Source organism: Cebus imitator, unplaced genomic scaffold (genome assembly GCF_001604975.1).
Source record: "Cebus imitator isolate Cc_AM_T3 unplaced genomic scaffold, Cebus_imitator-1.0 Scaffold179, whole genome shotgun sequence".
Taxonomy (NCBI): Eukaryota; Metazoa; Chordata; class Mammalia; order Primates; family Cebidae; genus Cebus; species Cebus imitator.
The window spans coordinates 727,595-745,982 of NW_016107494.1; the positions used below are offsets into that span (position 1 = coordinate 727,595).

Here is an 18,388-nt window from a genome sequence, read left to right on the forward strand (position 1 = left end):
TTATCTAATAGGTACAAAAATATAGTTAGCTAGAAGAAATAAGTTCTAGCATTTGATAGCACAGTGAGGAAAATTATAGATAACAATAATTTAGGCTGGACGTGGTGGCTCACGCCTGTAATCCCAGCACTTTGGGAGGCCAAGGCAGGTGGATCATCTGAGGTTAGAAGTTCGAGACCAGCCTGACCAACATGATAAAACCCTGTTTGTACTAAAAATACAGAATTAGCCCAGCGTGGTAGTGCATGCCTGTAATTCCAGCTACTCCGGAGGCTGATGGAGGAGAATCACTTGAACCTGGGAGGCAGAGGTTGTGGTGAGCCAAGATCATGCCATTGCACTCCAGCCTGGGCAATAAGAGTAAAACTCCATCTCAAAAAAAAAAAAAGCAATAATTATTATATATTTCAAAATAGCCAGAAGAAAAGAATTGTAATGTTCCCAACACAAAGAAAAGATTGATGTTTGAGTAGATGGCTATCACAAGTACTCTGATTCAATCAGTACACATTATATACATGTAGCAAAATATCACAGATACCCCCAAAATATATGCAAGTATGATATACCAGCTTTAAAAATAGGCCAGGTATGGTGGCTCATGCCTGTAATCTCAGCACTTTGGGAGGCCAGGGAGGGTGGATCACTTGAGCCCAGAAGTTTGAGACCAGACTGGGCAACATGGGAAAACCCTGTTTGTACAAAAAAGGTGTATATTAGCCAGGCATGGTGGTGTGCACCTGTAGTCTCAGGTGTAGTCTCCACCTACTCGGGAGGCAGAGGCAGAAGAGCTGCTGGAACCTGGGAGGCGGAGGTTGCAGTGAGCAGAGATCATGCCATTGCACTCCAACCAGGGTAACAACAATGAGACTTCATCTCAAAAAACAAAGAGATTCAATCAAATGAAACAAAAGTATTCAAAGATATAATGAGAGAAAAGGCATAAAAAATCTTAAGTCTGAAAACTGACTGCACAGGGGGAAAAAAACTAATGACACAGAACGCTGAGACATGGCGACTACAGTCAGTGATGAATGCTTGAAATTCACTGATGGTAGAGCTCAAGTATTCTCATCACACACAAAAATAATGGTAACTGTTATTGGTAATACATTTGAGGTAACAAATATATTAATTTGTTAACGTACTTTATTGTGGTAATCACTTTACTGTATATACATATCGAAACATCACATTGTATACCTTAAATCTATACAATTTTTTTGGTCACTCATACCTCAAGAAAGGTGAGAAAAAGATTTAAAATAAAGACACATGTATAAAAGAAAATAATACATGATTCTGGGGTGGGGGTGGGGAACAAATAAGGAGCTTTCAAACATTCATGGGGAAAAATGTATATAAAACCAGGTCATCAGGAAGGGCTCTTAAGGTGACCCAGCTCCACAACTGGAGAGTGGAATTACACTCACTAAGTTATGAGGAGAAAGATACTGATCCACAAATTGTATTATTCTCCAAGGAAAGAAAATGCATCGTCAAATGTCTTCGTACTGAGATAATTAAAACCTATGAGGTCTTTAGGAAAGAAATAAAACAAACATTACTGCACAATCACATTTGAAATTTGTAAAATGTGAAGTTATATAACAAAGAAGTTGGTGAATGAAGAATTCAGCCACTCAGTTATCTGTCATTCTGAGGCTCTGGCCACAAAATCCAAACCTGTCTAAGTCCAGAGCGGATTATCAGCACCTACTGGTCGTCCACTCTGTCTTAAATACAGTGAAACAATTCTGTATGCTGTGGTCACTGGAAACTTCCAGACAGTGGCAGTAATTCCTGGATTTCTAGGAATCCTCTTAGATTTTCTTGACATCTCTCATGAACTAAATTGTGTCCTCTTAAAATCTGCATGTTGAAGTCCTAATCCTCAGGACCTCAGAATGTGACTGCATTTGCAGATTGGGTTTTAACAGTGGTAATTAAATTAAAACAAGGTCCTAAGAGTGGGCCCTATTTCCGAATGACACAGAAAATTTGAACACATTCATACACAGAGGGAAGACTCAGGGAAAAGACAGCCATCTACAAGCCAAAGACAGACTGCACAAAACAACCCACTTCTGCCAACACCTTGATCTCAGACTTCCAGCCTCCATAATTGTGAGAAAGGAAATTTTGGTTCTTTAAGCCACCCAGTCTATGGTACTTTGCTATGACAGCCCTAGTAAATGAATACAGATTGGTATATGGGAACTGGACTAGGCAATACTAACGAAGCAGGACCTGCCTCTCTCCTCCTGTCTGAGAGGGAGCTGCGTGCAATGTCCTCAGGTGTCCTTGATATCCCGTCACAGGGGCCTTCTCACACTCCAGAAGATGAAGACTTTAGCAAGCCCCTCATTACAGAAAAGGAGCTGGACAGAAGATGGCATGATAAAGATTAAAACCAACAAACACTAATACTGTCATGAATTGCTACGCACCAAAATATTTAGAATCCATATGAAAGTAAGGAAAAGAAAACATGAAAGGTAACTCAAAACAGTAGATTAATTTCTCTCAGCTGATAAAAAGTAGGAAAAATAATGACAGAGACTATCTGAAATACACAATAAGGTTTCTCTTGCAGACAAATGTCAAAATTATAATCTTTGAACAAAGATTATATATGTTCAAAATTTGTATACATAATAATGTGCACTGATTTCTTTTTCCACAAACACAAGCTAAAATTGTAGTATTTTAAGACTATTTTACATATGAAGAATCCAAAATTTAGAGAATGTAAGTAACTTGTCTCAAACCTAACATACAGGACGAAAAAGTCTTTAATAAAATCCATAAAGCAGAAATAACACAGACCACACAGATACTGGTAACAATGAAATAAAATTTAAATTATACTTAAGACTATAAAACAATATTTGAAATTTAAAATCTATTCAGGTCCAAGAATAAATTAAAATTTGCAAAATATTAGACAATAATAGTATTTCCTTTAATGACACATAGAATACAGGTAAAATATTATTTAGAGGGAATGTTTATATTCATATATGCTTTCATTCCTAAACAAGAAAAATTGAGAACAAAACTATTAAATTTTGAATTCAAAACAATTAGAATAGCAACAATTTTAAAAACTAAGGAAAGCAAACAAAAAAAAAAAGACTGTAATAAAGATAAATGCAATGATACTATGACATGCTGGAAAAAAGCAAAACAGAAATCAGATCAGTGGTTACCAGGGGTTGAAGGGAAAGGGAGGGGTGATGGAAATATTCTATATCTTGACTGTGGTGATTACATGACTGTGTATGTTTTTCCTAAACTTATCAAACTGTGCATATAAGAAGGGTGAATTTTACTGTGCTATACCTCTATAAACCTAAATCTTAAAAGTTAAGTGACTTGAAAGAGCTCACACTGTTTTTTCTGTAAATGTGATTAAATGAATAATACTCTGGTAAAAATCTAATAATCAAAACTGACTCAGCAAGATGTAGAAAATCCAACTTTATTCAATAAACATCATCCTGTGAAATTAGTCAAAAGGAAAATCAACTTCTGAGCCCACGTGAAACATACATATTTGACTGCAATTCACTAGAATAGTAAAATGGTTCAGATCTTCTTCACCATGCTGACTAGTGAAAATTCTATGAGTCTTGCTTATAAAATTTCCTTGCATGGGAAAACCCTAAAGACACTTAATTTATCTTCATTTAGTTAATGTCTGCTTGTAATAAAGACTTGCTGGTATTTGAAAATGTTGACACTTCAGTTTCTTTAACAAAAAAATATTAGAGAATGACATCTAGTGCAGATCTTACTTTAGACATGATGAAACAAAAGCCTAGTTTAAATGACTAGTTTTTGCCTAAATTAAATGCTTACTGTGTTTAAAAGAGATTATACAGAACTGATTCACAGCAGCTGATAAAGAACCTCAGTTCAATAACATCACCAAATCATTGCTACCTCCCCTCCAGCTACAAACCATGAGAGGAGTTGGGGGGAGCATGAGAAAGGGTCACAAGATAGGCACAGTCAACTCCACTGTCCCTGAGGGCTGACTCATGAAGTCAGCTCTCTCCTTTGTGCAGGAAAGTGTCCTCATTCAAACGTTTGGGAGGGGCTGATCCCTGCAAACGTCATTCACAACACCCACAGATACCTGGCTCATCTCCTCAATCCTCTGTCCCTTCATACCATGGAAGAGAAGAGCCATCTCAGAGATAGAAACCAAGACATTGAGATGAAATGATTAAAAAAGAGATTACTGCAAAAATATGAAAAACCTACGGTTAACCAACAAGGCAGGGTGTTTCTGTTCATCTAAGCTGAGGGAAGATATCAACATCAAGATATCTACTATTTTTCCACTCCATTTTTTTTCTTTTTTCCATTGAGTGTCTCGTAAGGGTTGGGCAACAGATATGCACTAGGAAGTGAAATGACATGACTTTAATGTGCGTGTGGTCTATGAAGGAAGTGGACTGGAAAGAGCTCAAGCAACATATAGTTACAAGTTGAGATAAAGGCATGTAGGTTCTAGTGTCAAAACCATGGGGTGCAGAAGCAAAGTTCCTCCCTAATCTAGTGAGGGAGGTCTTTCAGAGAAGGGCATGAGAGCCAGCATCTCCAGGAAGAGACATTATCAATGAGTCCAAGTCCAAATATGGAAAAATTTTTTTAATTGTGCAGTAAAAAAATAGCTTGTATAACTGCTCTAAGGTGAGGCTGAGTTTGGTGGCTTGAAGGACATCAGATAAAAGGAGAATGCCTGTAAGATAGTGAGTGAAGGTAGAGGGAGAGGAACCAGATTGGAGAGATGTGCAGAATCCAATTCTTATAGAATTGTAGGCCCTGGTGAAGAGTTTGCATTTTATTCTGGACGCAATGAAGAACCATTGAATGGTCTCAGGCAAGGAAAAGGCATGATGAGATATGTTTTCCGAAGATTATTCTGTCTACTCACAAGGAAAAGGTAGGAAATATGGCCACCACGTATAGCCAACCAAAACCAAACATGCTTTATTCTAGCCTTACGTTTCTACACTTGCATTATATAATCAATAGAAAGAAAACATGTGTGCCAATACATGCGTCTTTCTTGTTTGGATATAGTCAATGCCTAACCTGCTGCCATGGCATGCAGGTAATCACCAAAGAACTCTATTATAGTGGCCCTAAGAGATGTTAGTTCTAGTGGGGCAGCCACTCCGGAAGTAATCGCAAAGAAAAAAAAAAAAAAACTCTGACATGCTCTGTTCTTACCATTTTCTTTCCTCATCTGGGTTTCCCTTTCTGGGCTTCTTTTGATTCTCTCCAAGGCAACTATATGGAAACACATAAGAAAAAAGAGAGATTGTTACTACCCTCCAAATTTTTTCACCTTCTTCTCTAACTTTCTGAACCATTAAACCAAACCTGCCTTTTCTTTGTGACAAACTTCCCTTAACTTCAAAATCAATAAGCAGTCACAGATAGAATGTATGTCAGAAACTAACCACAGAGACCAGGGTGATGGGACAAAATGCCCACAGTCTGACCTTTGATTCTCTCAGTCTTGGGATTTATGATGACCCAACATGCAAACTTCCTGAATCTCCAGAGGAGGTGAGAGCTCCCACGAAGCTACAAAAACCGTAGCAACAGGAGGTGCCGCCTCTGCAACAACCCAGGGCAAGATGAGGTTTGTGTACAACTTTGTGGAGTATGAGGACTCTCAGTCTTGGCCCTCTGAACCACAGCAAGCTTCTCTGCGCCCTGCTGCATGTGGACATCCATGTACAGATAAGACACCGGGATCTTTATGTACATTCAGGAAAGCTGATTTTTTCTATTACTCTTGGTGTTTTGCCATCAATATCGTCATCTTTATGATAATCAGGCAAACACTAAATGATGAAGTTAGAGAAATCAGGTGATTTGCATGGTTAACACAATAGTTAGCAACTTGTGTTTGTGGCTTGATTCATCAAACTTTCTACAACACCAGTTGTCCAAACATAGCATTTCTTTGAGTGGCTTTCTTTTCCTCTGTGATCACATCTGCAACACTGGTCTATCCTTCTGCTTCTACGTAGCTTTGCACGTAAGATCCTCACCTCTGCTTACCAGCAGAATTCAGGGAAAGTATTTGGAACCAAAGCTGAGAAAGTACCTTCCCTGAATATAGCTCATATGTATATGTTCAAGAAACATTGCTACATATCAACACGCAAGGCCACTAAGCAAAGAATATATTTGTTAAACATAAAGTAATGTCAATTTACAGAGGAGGGGACATTTTTATAGAATCAGTTGCTGATGTAGATATTTTGTATAATAGTCACAATTACAGTCAAATCTGGATGTAGTGCTTATTTAATATTGTAGATTGGGCCGGGTGCAGTGGCTCACACCTGCAATCCCAGCACTTTGGGAGGCCAAGGCAGGTGGATCACGAGGTCAAGAGATCGAGACCATCCTCGCCAACATGATGAAACCTCATCTCTACTAAAAATGCAAAAATTAACTGGGCGTGGTGGCACGCATCTGTAGTCCCAGCTACTCGGGAGGCTAAGAAAGGAGAATCACTTGAACCCGGGAGGCGGAGGTTGCAGTGAGCCAAGATCATGCCACTGCACTCCAGCCTGGCAACAGAGTGAGACTCTATCTCAAAAAAGTAAAAAATAAAAATAAAAGTAGTGTAGATTGTAAATCAGGTAAAGAGTGTCTCCTTTTTTTCTCCCCCTTTTCCCAGAATCCAGTTTTCTCACGATTCCATCTTTCTAAACTGGACATTAAAGAACCTGGTAAAATAATTGTCCTTGGGGTTATTAGTGATTCACTGACTTATGCTCCCAAAGGATGTTTGTATTTTAAGGTTGAAAACAAGAGAGGAAAGTACTTAACATCAGTAGGGACCTAATTGGAATTCCACACCATTAGTATTACTGAACATAACTGGATACTACTAAATTCTACTGTGAATAAAGTAAAAGTGTTTTTCTTAATCAAGAGGAATTCAGATAATATCAGGCCATAGGTGATGTACAAAAATTTGTTGACCAAATTAACAAATCGATGAATACTCTACTGTTTTTAAAAATGGGTATTTTATTAAGCTTTAAATGTATCTTGGCCAAAGAATTAAGCTTATGGGTAATTTTTTATACCTTCTAGGTTTTTTCTTCTTGTTTTGAAACTTTCTAAATGTTGGATGTTGACTTATGACTTTATAACTCCACAAAGAAAGTCTTAATAAACATCCCCCAAAATCAACAATTTGCACACCATTTCTCCAACTATCAAGTAGTAAAATTGAAATTCAGTAAGCTGTAACTAAAAGTGTACATGTCTAGGCATAAGCAATATACTATAAATCCTTATGTTAAAGAAGGAATCATAAAGGAACCTTCTAAAACCACAGAATAAATAATAATGCAAGGTACGCAAGACTATTTGCAGGATAAAGTGAAATGTGAAGAAAACAGGTTGCTAAATACATTCATAAGAAAATATAACTAATAATGACAAAGTATGCATTTGTCTTAAAAAGTTGGGAGAAAAAAAGGAAACAAGAAAGTTGTAAGTAAAAATGAATATGATAGGGAACCAAATCTTAGAAAATAATAATATCAATAAGATAGCAAAAGTCTGGAAAGACCAACTAAAGAAATAAGGAAGAGGGACAAAAATACAGAAAGTTCAGAATAAGTATTACAGACATAAAACAAACATGATGAATAATTATGTAAAATAAACATGATGGCTTAAAATGAATACCTTGGAAGAAAATAAAATGCAAAATCTGGCATATGAATACCATCAGTAACAAACAATTCCAGCTTATATAGCTGCATACACAATTTACCAAACTTCAAGTGACAAATATACTCTCATATATAAGATATTTCAGAAAGTAGAAAAATGTTAAATGATGCCAACCCATTTAATGAGATTTGTAAACTTTAATTTTAAATTAAATAAATCAAATTTTTTAAAAAATCACAGGTCCAATTCAATCATGAAAATAGATGCAATAATCCTCAATAAAATATAAGTTAACTAAATCTAAAACTATAGTAAAATGGCACACACCACAATCAAATGGGTTTTATCCCAGAAATCTAAGGATAGGTAATCGGCAAAAATACTTATTAACATAATTAGCCACTTTAGAAGTCTAAGAGAAGAATCATGAGGTTATCCCAATAGTTTAAAAATGCATTTGATAATGTTTGGTCCTTATTAACAATAAAAACCCTCAGAAGAGCTGGGTGCAGTGGTGAATGCCTGTAACCCCAGCTCCTTGGGAGGCTGAGGCAGAAAGATTACTTGAGGCCTAGGGTTCAAAGCTGTAGTGCACTCTGATTGCATCTGTGAATAGCTACTGAACACCAGACTGGGCAACACAGTGAAGTCTCATTTCTACATATTAAAAAAAAATAGAATTTTCTTATTTTGATAGAGGCAATATGCCAAAAACATTAATGCCAAACATAAATGTCAAAAATATACAGCAAACTTAATGAAAATAATTTAGAAAAAAAATTATGATCAGTTATAAGACAAGGATGCCTAAGAATTCTGACATTGTTAAACATAATTATGCTATCAAATAAGATAAAGGTACCTATAAGATTTATAAGAAATGAAAAAGAGTAGAAAAATCTTTAACTTTATACATGATATATTAACTATGTAAAATTGTAAAATTTCTATGGCTAGCCCTGGGGAGGAATGAGTTGCCAGAAAAATCTTTAACTTTATAGATGATATATTAACTATGTAAACTATGTAAAATTTCTACAGATTTCACTAAGATTAAAAAGCCGTGAAAAAAATGAGAAATTCAACAAGGCTAGTGAATACAAAATCATCTTGCAAAATTCAATAACATTCCAACAATAACAGACTAGGAAAAAATGCCACTCATAGATTTATTATTGTTGTATATGGTATCTAGAAATCAATCTAAAAAAGAATAAAAGAAAAACAAAAATTAAACTATTAGAATGCATTAAAGAATATTTTTTAAATGTATTTGTAAATAATTGTTTTGATTGGAGTATTAATAGTCTATCTGCATAAACATAGAACAATTTGCAAATACATCTCTATATTCACAGTGTTATCCCAATCAAAGTTCAAGCTGGCACTTTTGATAAAATACACAAATTCAGATTTTGTGTATAAATTTATATGGGAGGATAAAGTCTTCAACCAAGTTAAACTCTTTAACCCGGTCGAGGGAGATGGCATGAACTAGCGGGTGTGGGGAAGACAATCTGCTGCCTCACTAAGACAGCTTCTCTGACCTGTTTTGTTTGACTGTAGGTCATAAGCCCCCCATTCCAGAGCGTGTTCTGCCCCATACCCGTAAGTAAAGAATGCTGCACAGAGAGGTCAAGAAGAATCTAAACAGACAGAACAAGACTTCCTGCGATTTTCCACTCAGTCTATTAGCATTAGGTCATATCCTTTTTGTCCAGTCATATTTCTACATGGTACCCACTGGAGCACAGGAGTGATATGATGAGAGTTTTTCCTTGGGCCTGTCACTGTAGTCACATCATATGCAAGACTGTCTGGAAGGGGACTGGAAGGTGGATAGAGGGGTGGGATGCAGAACACCCGATCATTTAAGATGAAGCAAGATGTAAGAACAATAATTCCTGTTGTCTATATACATTCTACAAGTTATGATGTATTGGAAGAGTATAAGGCTAAGCATTACCAAAAAAAGGCGTGACTAAAGTCAAAAGCATTCAAATGCATATTCTGCCTCCATAATTTGCAAGAACCTGACAGTTCATTCTCATACCAACCCACGAAGCTGATAGATGGGAAGGTAAGCTCTACACCCACATAAAGAAAAAAAAGGAGCAGAAAAATTCGAGGGGCAATTGTCTAGGGTTGCCAGATGAAATACCAGATGCACTGCTATTTGAATTTCAGATAAACAATGAATAACTTTTTAGTAAAATACAACCCATGTAATAATGCCCAAAATATTATATGAGGCACAGTCTTACTAAAAAAAATTATTCTTCTGAAATTTGAATGTGACATAGCATCCAGTATTTTTGTTTTCTCATCTGGCATCCTATCATGGTTCAAGAGTAAGGCAAGAGAAGGGGTCAACCGCGCATCACTGTGTGCTCTGAAAGAATGCTGTCTTCAAGCTCAGCCTTCCTGAAGCACACCCTTACAAATGCATATGTCCAGCCTCCCTATCTCTGTTCTCTTTCTCCCAAGAAAGGCAGCCCCCAGAGTCCAGACTCACCTGAGTTTTCGCAGGAGATAATTTCCCATCCTTTCACGGTGACTCGGTTTCTTAGCTCCTGAGTTTCACTCCACTTGGGGAAGTTCTGAACAAAGCACCAAGAGGCAAATGCATGAGGCAGGACGTTGCATCTGACCACTGGTTCATGCTCCTGCCAACCACGAGCTGCCAGGGGCCTGGGCATGATAGAGAAGGCAGGAAGAGCTCAAAAGAGGAGGCGGAAAGGAAAGAGTGAGTGTGCGTGTGTGTGTGTATGTCATGCATGCTCATACACACACGTGGGCGTACAGTGGGAAAAAAGCAGGCTGAAACATGAGTGAATCTAACACTCCAGGTTCACTTTGCTTTCAAGGAAATTCTAGTATTGCAAGATCAAACAAGGTAAGGACTGCCCTCTTCCTCAGAAATGAGCATAAGATTACACAAGAATGGTAATAAGAGAGTTGCATTTTTGCTGGAATAGAAACGATAAATCCGGATTCATGATTTTTTAGGCACGCTGTTCATTACCGTATGGAGATCTGAGATCTCGAGATTCCAAATAGCTTGTCCTCTTCCAGACATACAAAGAGAACACCTCTTCTTGGGAAAAAGAAAACAAAGTTAGAAATAAAATTTCTCTTTGCAACCCGGTCATGCTAGTCAGATCAAATGTCAATAGCCTTTCCTCAGAGGTCTGATACTCCCAAAGACAAGATGGAAGAAGGAGGAAAAAAAAGTATGAGAATAGAAGGTTATCAAAATTACTTGGGTTAGGTTAAGAAGCCATTGTTCTCGTTGTCAGCGGGAAAGCTATCTCGACAGTGGGGAAAATGTAGGGCCTGGAAGACCTGTTGCCAGCATCTGGTCCCCAACTTCCTCCCCTGCGCTGCCCACCAGAGCCACAAAGCACAAGCTGGTTCTAATGATAATTTCAAGGCCACAATATCAGCAGCAGGAGATTAGCTAACAGCTGACTCTGAGCTGTTGCTGTCAGGAGACTGAAATCGCTTATTCATTATGTCTCCCGCCCAATGCTGTGCTCCACAGGTGGTTGATTTTCTTCAGTTTGCAACCAACACAAAATCTGTTTGCTGGATTTAGAAACTACATGCTCACGTATTTCAACCCTTTTTTTCTCCAGTGCGGAAATCAGGACTAAGGAAGTTTCGTGACTGTTAACGAGCAGCAGAACTCAGGAGTCTGGAGTGCTTTATAATTATTTATAAGTTTTGTATTATTTATTTGTCTGTCATAAACATGAGAAAAATATATTACAAGCAGGAGTGTCACACACCCCATTTCAGATTTATGATTTATCTAATTCGTATTTGACAACCTATGTACCAAAGTGCTGCTTCTCAAACTTTCACATGTAAGGAAGTCACCTGAGGATCCTGTTAAAATGCAGATTCAGACTCTTTCTAACTGGGATCAATATTCTGCCTTTCTAACAAGTCCCCAGGTGATGCCACTCCAGCCAATCCATGAAGCAGCAAGGCGCTAAGAAGGGTGTTCCACCATTGCTGTCCTTGACCAGAAACATGGGCATCACTGAGATTTTGTTAGGAATGCAAATTCTCAAGCCCCACCTCAAACCTGCTGAATCAGAAACTCTCGGGGGTGGGGTCCTCCTGTTCCCTTCTAAAATTTGAGAGCTACTGAAATAAACCTTCCTTCCTCTTATTCTGATTACTCACAAATAAGCTTATTAATCCTCAAATGCTCAAGTAGGTCCATGTTAGTTTTTAGGCACTGAATGACAGAAATGTGGTAACACGAAAGGTTTTCCCTTTTTCAGCATGTCTAACTCCCATCTGTCCCATCCTAGCATAGATTGGTCTGGTAAACAAATCTCCTGGAACTCGAGTTCTCCATCTGTAGAATGAATAGGGGGTACGTGAAAGAGTCTTAGGAAGCCATAGGTGTCCTGCCATGATTATGGCTATGGCTGCTGTTTGAGAACAAAGACATGCACGATATTCAACTTGATTTAGATTCTCGGTGCCGTGCAGAAACTTAAGTACAAGAAAAATAAAATATTTAAATAACCCAGAATCCTACTACCCTCAACTACCCTCTTGTGCCTTTTTTTTTTTTTTTTTTTTTTTTTTTTTTTTTTGAGACAGGGTCTTGCTCTGTTGCCCAAGCTGGTGTACAGTGGCATGATCAGGGCCCGACTGCAGCCTGTACCTCCCAGGCTCAAGCGATCCTCCCTCCTCAGCCTCCAAGTAGTTGGGACTACAGGTGTGTGCCATCACACCAAGCTAATCTTTTTTAAAAATTTGTAGTAGAGGCAAGGCCTCATTACATTGCCCAGGCTGGTCTCAAGCTTTTGAGCTGAAGCGCTCCTCCTGCCTTGTCCTCTCAAAGTGCTGGGATTGCAGGCTTGAGCCACCACTTCCAGCCCCCTTGTGAATTCTGATGCAACCTTTACCATCTTTGCTTTGTGAAAACAAACATGCACCCACTGGTTCTAAAATTTCCAAAACTAGGATCATCCTTTCCACATAATTGTTTTCATGCCATTAAATGCATTTCAAAGGCCATTTTCTCAGCCAGGTGTGGTAGTGTGTGCCTGTAGTCAGATCTACTTGGGAGGCTGAAGCAGGAGGATTCCTTGAGCCCAGGAGTCAGAAGCTATAGTGTGGAATGATCATGCCTGTGAATAGCTGCTACATTCCAGCCTGAACAACAGAGCAAGACCCTCCCATCATTAGAAAAACCAAAACAAACAAAAATTTATTTTCTTTCATTCCTAGCTTTACTGATACATAAAAAAGTGAGTATAATTAATGTACACAATTTGGTGAGTTTGGACATAGGCATGCATTTGTGTTACCATCACCATGGTCAAGGAAATAAAGATATGTATCATCTACAACAGTTTCCTTGTATGTCTTTGTGATTTATTTTTCTTTTTTCTTTTTGTAGTAAGAACAGTTAACATGAGATCTACACTCCTAACAAATTGTTAAGTACGCAATATCTTATTTTTAACTATAGGTACTATGCTATAACAATCAGAGTGAAAAGGCAACCTATGGAGTGGGAGAAAACATTGCAAACCATATATTTAATGAGGGATTAATTTCCAAAAATTTAAGGAACTCACACAACTCAATCGCAAAAATAAATAAACATAACCCAGTTTTGAAAATGGGCAAAGGAACTGAATAGACACTTCTTCAAAGAAGACATGCAAATGACCACCAGGTCTATGAAAAGATATTCAACATCACTAATCATTAGCAAAATACGAATCAAAACCATGATGAGATATCTCATGCCCATTAGGATGACTATGATTAAACACATTTCCTTAATATCATTACTAATGGGTGCAAAGTGCCCCTCTGTATAATCATCATAATGGTTGCTTTCAACCAGTTCTTTTTTTTGTTATTTCCAGTTTTTCTGTTGCAAAAAATGCTACAGTTAATATTCATACAAATAAATTTTGACTTAATATTGTTGACAGTGCTTATAATTTTTAATACAGGCTGGCAAATTTGCCTGTATAAGAAATTGTACATATTCATAACATTAAATCTACAACAGCAGTTTCCCACCAGAGGTGTAGGAGATCTTATTTCAGTCACTTGTATAAGGCACGGAGCCAGACCAAACATGTGAGGTGAAATAGTGCATACCTGTTGACAGCTAGTCCCTCTCATCTCAGGTAATACTGGAACCAAAACCAATTCCTTCTTTCAGTACAGGGAAGAGAAACAAACTCTCAGATCTGACTCAATTATTTCATTTTTAACAAATGACCAGTAAGATGAGAATTAACCATTGAAAAGCTAACATTTCACCAAACAGGATACTTGGCTTCAAATGTTTTCAATGTCGTTGCTTGACTACATTTAAATCTTGTTATATTTATTGTATGATAGAAAAATATTACCTCAAATTTGGCAAAAGGCAAAATGATGATTGCTTGGTTATTATTATTTCATATTAAAAATTTTCTTTTTCGTTTTTGTTTTGTTTTGCTTTTTGTTTTAAGACAGGTCCCACTCTGCTGCCCAGGCTGGAGTGCTGTGTGTGATCTTTGCTCACTGCAGCTTCAACCTCCCAGGCTCAAGTGATCCTCCTGCCTTGGGCTCCCAAGTAGCTGGGACTACAAGGTATGCCACCATGCCAAGATAATTGTTGGTTTTTTTTTTTTTTTTTTTGGTAGAGTCAGCATTTTTCTGTGTTGTCCATGTTTGCCATGTTGTCTTGAACTCCTGGGCTCAAGTGATCCACCCACCTCCCAAAATGCTGGGATTACAGGTGTGGGCCACCCTTTCCAGACAGGAATTTTCTCATTAGCTTACTTGATCCTCAGGTGGAACTTGTGGGGATTGTATCTTTGTGGTCACGATATATTTGCAAATGTTAAAAAAAAAAAGCCTTCTCTTTATGACACCACTAGCCTAAATATATCATAGCTGAGAGTTGTGTTTATCTTACGTGCGGCTGCCCAGCAGAAGCTGTTATGTGAACAGAAACTTCAAAGGATATAAAACACAAAGCTAATAGTGTTGAAAAACTTGGAAAGGTCTTATTTACTGACTCTTTTAGCATCAGGACCTAACTAAAAATGTTTTCCTGACTGATAAATGATACAATTCGGCTTAACAAACTGCCTACAGATCTGTCCTTCCACATATGCAAAATTTCAACCTTTCATCAGCACAGCGGTCTTGAGCTCTCTCTACAACTTCATATGAAGTTTTCACCTCAGCAGCCTCCTTGATGTGTTTCTTTTAGTGACATGCGGTCCTATCAGTTATCAGTGATCAACTCAGCTTGTTTTCCAATGCTCTAGTGCTCATTATTTTAATTCTTTGACACCAAGAATTAGACACTAAGAATTAGCAACTTATAAAGGTTCTCTTGTTCACATTAGATTAGAAGTTAAGCCAGGGTGACACACACTCGTAGTCAGTCCCAGCTACTCCGGAGACTGAAATTGGAGAATCCCTTGAGCCCAGCAGTTTGAAGCTGCAGTGAGCTATGATCATGCCACTGCACTCCAGCCTTGGTAACAGGGTGAGATCTAGTCTCTAAAAATTGTTTAAATAAGATTAGAGATTAACCTGCAGAAATGGATAAATTACCAATAACTTACGGCTGGCAGAGAAGCAAGTAGTTTTGATCTAAGTAGAAAATAAAAAAGTAGAAAGTAAAATGCATTTATATATAGTTTAGTAATCTTAATTTTGATATTTGTTTCTGGAATAACTATGTATAAGTCCCTATTATTCAAATTCTTTTTAGAACCAGCTATTTTGTCTTTCTGCATTGTCTGCAATAATTACTGTAGTATAGTCTTCCCCTTATCCATGGGGATAATTTCCAAGACCGCCCCCTCTCCAGTTCAGTGGATGCCTGAAACCATGGATACTACAGAACCATGCATATACTGTGTGTTTCCTATGCATACATACTTATGATAAAAGTTTAATTCATAAATTAGGCACAACAAGAGATTAATTATAAAATAGAACAATTACAACAATATACTGTAATAAAATCTGTGTGAATGTGTGTTCTCTCTCTCTCAAAATACCTTATTGTTCTGCACTGCAGGTAACTGATAAGGGGAGACTACTGAAATAATAAATACTAATATATCAATAACTAATGCTTTGACACATCCTTAATAATAACTTTGAATATCTTGTTCTTATGCTTCCAATTGGCAGACATACTGTACTAGAGACAGTTACTTTGATTATATCCAAATAATGGGCATTTCTTTCACCTGTTTTCAAGGGCGCTGATTCTAGCAATGAGACTCAGTAAGGCCAGCTGGGCACTCCCTGCTGGCTCTGCTGCTGAGTAGATCCTGCAGTTAGAGAAGCCAAAGGCAGATGTTTGGTTTCAGAATACGTGCTTCCTCATGTTATTCTGGTCTACAGCTCTACACAGTGACTATCCTGAGAGCATTGACTATTTTTTGGAAATACGGTCTTTGTATTCAGTACTTGTTACTTAAGAGGTGTTCATAGTATCTGAATTGTCTTTAGTTTGACTCTCACTTTGCTAAATTTGTGATTATTAACAGAGAAAAAAATAGTCATGTAATCCACTACTATAAGACCAAGATGTATCCCTCGCTCATTAAAATCACAAAATTTAGTAAGTGGACATAACATTGTAAGTCAATCTTTAGGAATCTCCTTCATCTCTGATTAAATGAACTATGGTCATCAATTTGACTAACCTTCAAAAAAATGTTAACATAGAATCTAGATATTGTAACTACCCTGCCTTATACAATTTCCACTCAGTAAAATTTGCACGTTCTTTCAGAGAGCAGTATGCAAAACTCTCTTGTTAATACTTCATCCTGCAATCCCACAAAATTGCAATTGCAAATATTCCCCAAGGATGCCATGCCTGTGCTTTTCATGCCCTGGTCTTGAGCAAGCATTAAAGAACAGTGTGGAAACACCTCATGGAAATGATTACTCTCATCATTCACTTTTTCCCACCATAGGTCCCTAATTTACTACTGTAGGTCACAGGAAAGGAAGCATAACTCAGGTGGGTGGTTGAGCTCCTCCTTTTCCTGGAGGATAGCAGGGAATCAAGTCCAGAGGGAGTTATTAAAGATATTAATCCATAGCATCATGTTCTGGACAGTGGATTCAGGGACAGTGAAGGAGCTGGTTTGGGTGATTTGTGCTGAACTTGTGGCAATGGTCACGAGACTGTGATTTCCTGGAATGAGCATGACTGAAAAGGTTCTCATTGGGAAAGATGCAACATTTACTACAGAATAAAAATCCTTGTGTATCTCCATGGACTACAGATCAGCATTTTTACTTTAGACCTCAGTTAAGTCAATGAGAACATCGCCTTTTCAGCAAAGCAATCAAGTAACTAAGCCAAGCACCAAGGAGCTCTGATGGAATTTGTTGCATTATAAGAATGTTTTTGGAGTTCTGCAGGTAGACCACATCATAGTCAGATACCACTGTCTGCATTTCAGCAAAGATTCAGGACAAACATAGCATTGCATTTGTGTGTATGTGAGTGTGCACATCCATGCACACAGATATCATCAAGCTGTCTCTACATAAACTTTGTTTCCTCAAATATCAAGGGCTACATTGTTTCTGTATTCATTGCATAAATAGGAGATTTGGACCTTGTCAGAACCAACTGGAGTACTTCTCTTTTAAGACACTGACCAGAGTTGTAAGCTTTCAAACTTGAAGAATCACAGTGTTATGGAATAAATTGTTTCCCCTCTGAATTTGTAACCCTCAGAACCTCAGAATGTGACTGTACTTGGAGCTAGGGTCTCTAATGGGGCAATTAAGTTAAAATGAGGCCCTAGGAGGGTCCTAATTCAATCTAACTGATGTCCTTAGAAAGAGCAGGAGTTTAGATATACAAGTTGACACGAGGAGCCACAAACATGTGAGGACACAATGAGAAAGCAGCCATCTTCAAGCCAAGGAGAGAGGCCTCAGAAGAAACCAACCCCGCCAGCACCTTGATCTTGGACTTCCAGCCTCCAGTACAGTGAGAAAATTAACTTCTGTTGTTTAAGCCACTCAGTCTGTGGTGTTCTGCTAAGGACATCTGACCAAACTAATTCACACAGTTTTCATCACACTTTGCCATACACAAACGCAACACAGAGAATGAAAAATAAAAAGTTTATTTTCATGACCTGTAGATGGGAGTGGACAGAAAGAGATGTAAGTTACCTCCTGGGCACTTACGCTATGATCTTCAAAATGATAATCAGCTCACTCCTGTGAGCAGATCCACTGAGCCTTAAGTTAATGAAAGAGGTCTTCAAGTTCTCTATATTCCACCAGAGCTCATGCAGCTTACTGTCAACTAATTGTAGACAATTACTCTTCCACCGATTATCTGGGGCAAATTTTATTTTTAAATTTCCTATGTATTTTACATAGTCTTCTTGGTGATTTTGTTTTGGACTAAGTAGTATTTTAATAATTCTAGGCAAATAGTCATTAAATTAGAAGCCGTTGTTTGCTAAATTCATGCCATTCTTTGTCAATGAGGAGCTTTTGTCACAAGGGTGACTAAATACTGTAGTTAAAAATAAAAACCTATTTCAGGCTTAGTTTAGGTAAATTTAAAATGCCAAGCAATGTCTCCCTTCATAGAGTATGTAGCATGTAA

General features: G+C 37.8%; 1 protein-coding gene across 1 annotated transcript in view; it reads right to left on the reverse strand.

Annotated features, from left to right (window-relative positions):
* Window positions 1–10,474, reverse strand: part of GCSAML (germinal center associated signaling and motility like) — a 21,259-nt gene extending 10,785 nt beyond the window's left edge. Inside the window, exons 1-2 of the mRNA XM_017545343.2 lie at window positions 10,247–10,474; window positions 5,248–5,307 (exon numbers count right to left, since the gene is read on the reverse strand). Of these exons, the coding sequence (XP_017400832.1) occupies window positions 5,248–5,307; window positions 10,247–10,275 (89 nt within the window). The 5' untranslated portion in view covers window positions 10,276–10,474. The remainder of the gene's footprint in view (window positions 1–5,247; window positions 5,308–10,246) is intronic.
* Window positions 10,475–18,388: the final 7,914 nt, after the last annotated feature.